The sequence below is a fragment of the Apaloderma vittatum genome, unplaced genomic scaffold, assembly GCF_000703405.1.
Source record: "Apaloderma vittatum isolate BGI_N311 unplaced genomic scaffold, ASM70340v1 scaffold15556, whole genome shotgun sequence".
Lineage (NCBI taxonomy): Eukaryota > Metazoa > Chordata > Aves > Trogoniformes > Trogonidae > Apaloderma > Apaloderma vittatum.
Genome location: NW_009723508.1, coordinates 888 through 6,209, shown reverse-complemented (window position 1 = coordinate 6,209; position 5,322 = coordinate 888). Strand labels below are relative to the sequence as shown.

Below are 5,322 nucleotides of genomic sequence, written 5' to 3'. Positions count from 1 at the left end.
AAATGTTTACACTGGACAAATGTGTGTTCCAAGCATCCAAAACGGCTTGAAAGAACACAGCCCGGCGCAGGGGGGAGCGGACGGGATGGCCTGGAGAATCCATTGCCTTTACAGAAACGGAATTGCCACTTTCAACCACGTGGCACCTCCCCGGTTGTGTCAAGAGTTTTGGTGTCCATGTCAGCTGAACTCAGCGAGGAGCGGCTGGCCTTCACATCAGGTGTCTGTGATCCAAGCAGGCTGCGGAGCCAAGAACATGCTGCTAGCAGTAGGGCAGTCTACAGCTGCGGGTGACAGCTGTCATGCAGTCAGTGATGCCTTACAGATGTCACCTGTAGGAACCATGCGTCCTATGCTAATTCACCTGGAGTCCCGTAAACAACGGCAAAATGGAAAAGTGAAATGAAAGGGCCAGGCGGATCCGGGGGTAATATCACTATCCTTTCAATGTAGTGTCATTTTAGTTGTTAAATAAGGGGCTTGACCAGGAGGACTCTGTCAGGTGAGCTGGAGAGGAAGCTCTTGTCTTGTGGAAATGAAAAGGAGATGTAACGCTCCTTGTGCTAAGTTTTACAAATTGAGATTTCTGTACTCAGAAGGTAATTTTTCAGAAGATAAATCTGTTCAAGTCATGCTGTGTAAAAACGTAAAGAGGCAGACAGGATTTTTTTCAGCCGTAACTATAATACCAAGGACCAGACTCTGGAGCGTGAAGTCAGAAAGGGCTTGATTTTTAAGGAATGCCTGGCTGGATCGTACTGTGCTGGCAATCAGAAGTGGGGGTAAGTTTCTCCATTCTAGAAGCTGGTTTGGAAAGTAATCTCCAGGGAGGTGGTAAGAACGACCTATTCACAAGCTCTTTTTTTGTGGATGGAGAGGAAAGACTTGGAAGGTATACAAATCTCCACAGTGATCTGCATTCCAGCTTGGGAGCTCAGTGTTGAGAAGGGGTAGGGCCAGATCTGTTCAGTATTCTCGAGAACCAGAAAACATGTCCATTGCAGCTCGTTGTTGCAGCGGATAGAGACCTTCATTCATTATTTGTAACATGTTCCGTATGCCAATAACCCCAGCAAAGTAGACACATTGCATGTGAAAATTTAACGCATCTCACGCAGCCATCCAAAGAGGCATCCAGGGAAAAACAGGAGGAATGAGCTCAGCTACGTTCTCAGAAAGTCTGAATGTCTCCCTGGACTGCAGGCACACACTGCAGCAAATACAAGAGAAAGGCTGCCTTATCTTGGATGCCAGGAGTGCGGGCACTAGTGGAGGAGGGATTATTTTTCCTGTAATAGGAGCAGGGAATATCTCAAAGTATAGAAAGGCGCCTCGACTCCATGAAGATGACAGTGGAGAGGTTCAGAATCTAGAGAATCTAGAGGCGATTCTGGTGACCCCTTGCCAAGGAGGAGGCATCCTGCCACGGAGAGCCAAAAGTTTTCCAGACGTATGTAAGAGCATGTGCACAAGGCGAGCGAATGAGCGCAAACAGGGTTATGGAAAACATTGAGAGAATCACTCCACGGGTGGCTTGTGGCTCGACAACAGGACTGGCTAGGTAGAGGAGCACACAGCATGGGGGCACCTCAGAGCTGGAAGCCTTCCATGGGAGCCTCGCACTGCTGGAAGATGTACTGCTGCTGGCTGATATCCACCTGTGGGGCAATGCTGCTGTCTTCGTCCTCTGTTCCAAAGTAGTGCTCAATCAGATCAAAGGCCTTCTGATAAATCTCTTGATTCTCATGGCTCTGCAGGAATTCAATCTTGTCCAGGCCTGCAGGGACAAGAAGTACATAAATGTTACAGCTCGGTGAAAGCATACGACCATGAAAATTTTCAGCCTGTTGTGAACAACAAGTTCCATGACGATTCTCCTCCACCTTCAGAAAGAACAGGTCCCTCTGCGGAGGCCCTTACCCAGCCTGCACTCTCCACAACCATGGAAAAACAGGTTAAACTACAGAGTTCTCTGTAACTGCATGACATGTTTCATACTTTGTTCTCTGCCTTTACTCTTTCACTTTAAAAAAAATGAAACCAACAGGCTTGAATGTGTATAGAACAAGGCCTCAAAGACTTTTTCTGAGAAGACTTTGAGAAAAATGTGTTCACAGTGCTTTGTTGACAACAATCATGACTACCAAATCACGTAAGTGCAAGTTGGAAGAGACTTCTGATAATCATCTAGTCCAACCTGCAACCCAGCCCAGCAATCCTACCAACACCAGATTAGGTCAGTCGGGTCTAGCCAAGTCTTCAAAACTTCTGAGGATGGAGACCACACTACCTAATCTCCATCACGTGTACATACAATGCAGTTAAACTCATGCAACCAGTTTTGGGGCAGATGTTAAGCAGATGGGCAAACTTAGGCCTTGTAGTCAGAAACAAATGAAAATAATACAGCTAAACTAAATTTTTGATACCTAGGAAGGATGCTATAATAAATAGTAAAATACAAGTCTTAGCTGCTCTAGGTCTCTAATACCGGGAATTGTAGTGGTTTTCCTGTCTACCCCTTTTACTGCCTATGAAGACTAGAGGAAACAAATCTCTGATACTCTATAGACTTTTCTGCAATACTGACATGAAAAGGGAATTTAAAACCTAGAAGCAGGCAAGAAAAAAATCCTATTCTGATATAACTCTTCCTTGGAAGTCAAGGGAACCACGGTTAAAGAAGCCAGGCTGACACTATCCTCTTCTATACTGCTCATGATAACCCATTTTTATTTTTCTTAATAAATACTTGCCAATCATTGACGAAACTAACCTCAAGAGCAGCAGTACCTCGGAACTGGGATGAAATCATGCCAGAACCTCAGCACTGCAAAGGCAAACAAGCAAGCTGCTGCTGCTGCCGTAATTCTACAGGGTAGCAGAGAGACGAGGGGATAGTGTGAAATGTGAGCGACAGGGCAGTGAGCCTGAACTTTTATCTGATGTGGAGGGAAGATACTGAAGCTGAGTAACACCCAGAAGGCTTCCTCAGGGTCAAAAGAAATTTAAAAAAATCATCTGCACACCCTATCTCCAATCTACATATAGACAAAGATAACATAAAAGATGGAGCACTTTGGTAAATGGCAACTTGTCAAAGAGCAGCTAATCTTCAGATGATATTGATGAAGAAATTAATAGAATTGGGTCTAGTGAAACTCGAATGGGTTCGTGATCTTTGCTTTAACCTCTGACTTCCACAGATGTTTTGCTCATACCATACGCTTCTTCGATAAGAGCGCAGTAAGGATTAATGCCGGTGCCACTGCGTTTGGATTCCTGCTCTCCAAGCCTCAGGATGTTCTCCAGCCCATTCAGTGCTACTTGCACAATCTTTGAGTCCATTACTGTAAGGAGGTCGCAGAGTGGTTTGATGCATCCCAGTTCTACTAAATACCTGAAAAACAACAAATGGCACCCACTAAATTGTCTGCAAAATAATAATTGGTGTAGCCATTTAAACACTTAGCATGAAGGTTTAAGAGCCAAAACAATCAGATAAAATATCAACTTGACTGGAGAAATTATAGACATCTATTTGTATCTAGTCATTCTTGCTGAAACAATGAAAGTTACTTTAACATACTTTCTCTATCTCTCTATAGATATGAAATAATTTAATTAACTTAAATGTATAATTCTATAACTATACTACACAAATATATTTCTGATTAATATCAACTATATTATTTTACTTATATTTTTACTGGTTTATTTTATACAAAATTTAACATAAGCATAATGTACCAATGTAAGTTAAACAGGAAAAACAAGGCACACAATGCTCTTGTCTGAAAGGCTAAGCTATTCCTCTCCAGACATAAAAGAAATGGTTCAATTAATTAAATTAGTATTACAGCTGAAATGCTGATACGATTTCTCCCTAAAGGAATGAATAGCTCATTCACAACTCATGGTCTCTCTGGATACAACACTGGAAGCATACAGAAAAGCTTTCCAGTTTCTAGGTTATCAGGTTGATTTCTTGCACAAACTAATTCACTCAGTTGCATTAAAATATTTGAACTACTTCATACTTGATCTGTTCAGCAGAGCCTCCAGATGTTGCATTCGTGATTGCCCAAGCAGCTTCCTTCCTTGTCCGAAACTCAGCTGTTTGCAAAATATTTATAAGCGCTGGAAAGATATGGGCATCTATGACTGTCTGCAAAAGGAAATGACACACCAGGGTTATAATAAAAATCAGAAATAACTTCCTTATCCTGAGCTAGTTAATGTCTGTGCTCAGCACAACACATTAATCAATGACATGTTACGTATCAAGAAGCAAAAAAAATCAGTTTTCAGTTTTACATTCAAATCTCTAGTTATCACCGGAGTCTGTGCTTATCCTAAAAGAATTCAAAACGCGTTCAGACTACAGCGAGTGCCATATCTATTGTGCTATTTAATCATACCTTGACAGCAAAAGAATACCATACTTCCCTTATTTTTCAAGGTAAAGAAACACTCAGCTATTAAGTCAATAAACCACTAAGTCATTAAGATCCCCTAAACAGATTTAAAAAGCCTGTGCATCATATTACTTTTCCATTGGGTGAGACAACAGAGCAAAGAAAGAATATATCATAAGAACCCCTCAAAATCAGCAGGCGCCAATATATTCTTTGCTGGTGAAAAAACAAAGCAATGGATGGTTCAGTAGCATGGTGAACTGCTTACCTCACCAAACCGATGTAAGTCAAATCAGTATTTAGACAGTAACTCAAAGCTTCTAGTTACTTGCTCTGGAAAGAGCCTTTTGAAGTAAGAGACAAACAAAACCAGTGATGCACATATGACAAGGTTCTGAAACGCTTCCATAATGATCATTCCAAGAAGGAAGAGCCTGAGATTACATTTGTAAACTACCCTTTGACAAATATAGTCATCACAGAACTGATAAAGGCAAAGTCAAAGAAAGCCAAAAAGATCCTTCTCTAGGAGCTCCACAGAAGAAAATGGAACAACATACATACAGTAAAAAGCTAGTCAATTCACAGTGCAGATAGTTACCTAGTGAAAAAACTCCAACTCTTTGACGTTTCTTTTACCCTTCCTGTTTGTCTGGCCCTCTGCACTCCATCTACTTTGTAAATCCACACCATGTATCAGTTCTATCAACAGTCCCATGAACTCTGTCTCCTTTATCACAGAATCTGTGCTTCTAGTACAGAAATCTGGGGCCCTCAAGGAAAATTACTTGGGCTTCCACCATGCCATGTTACATTAGATTTGTCCTTTGCAAAGAATATTTGGTGAGAAGTCCTTAATTGAAATTTTTGAACGTGAACATTGGAAGTGGCAGGTCATAAACAG

At 41.7% G+C, this 5,322-nt stretch overlaps 1 protein-coding gene across 1 annotated transcript; it reads right to left on the bottom strand.

Moving 5' to 3' along the window:
* Positions 1-1,019: 1,019 nt before the first annotated feature.
* On the bottom strand, positions 1,020-4,168 carry LOC104276014 (importin subunit alpha-5-like; the record flags this gene model as incomplete). Its single annotated transcript, XM_009872155.1, has 3 exons — positions 1,020-1,777; positions 3,222-3,400; positions 4,041-4,168. Coding segments are annotated over 3 exons (495 nt in total), but the record flags the coding sequence as incomplete, so codon positions are not given.
* Between the last annotated feature and the right edge of the window lie 1,154 nt (positions 4,169-5,322).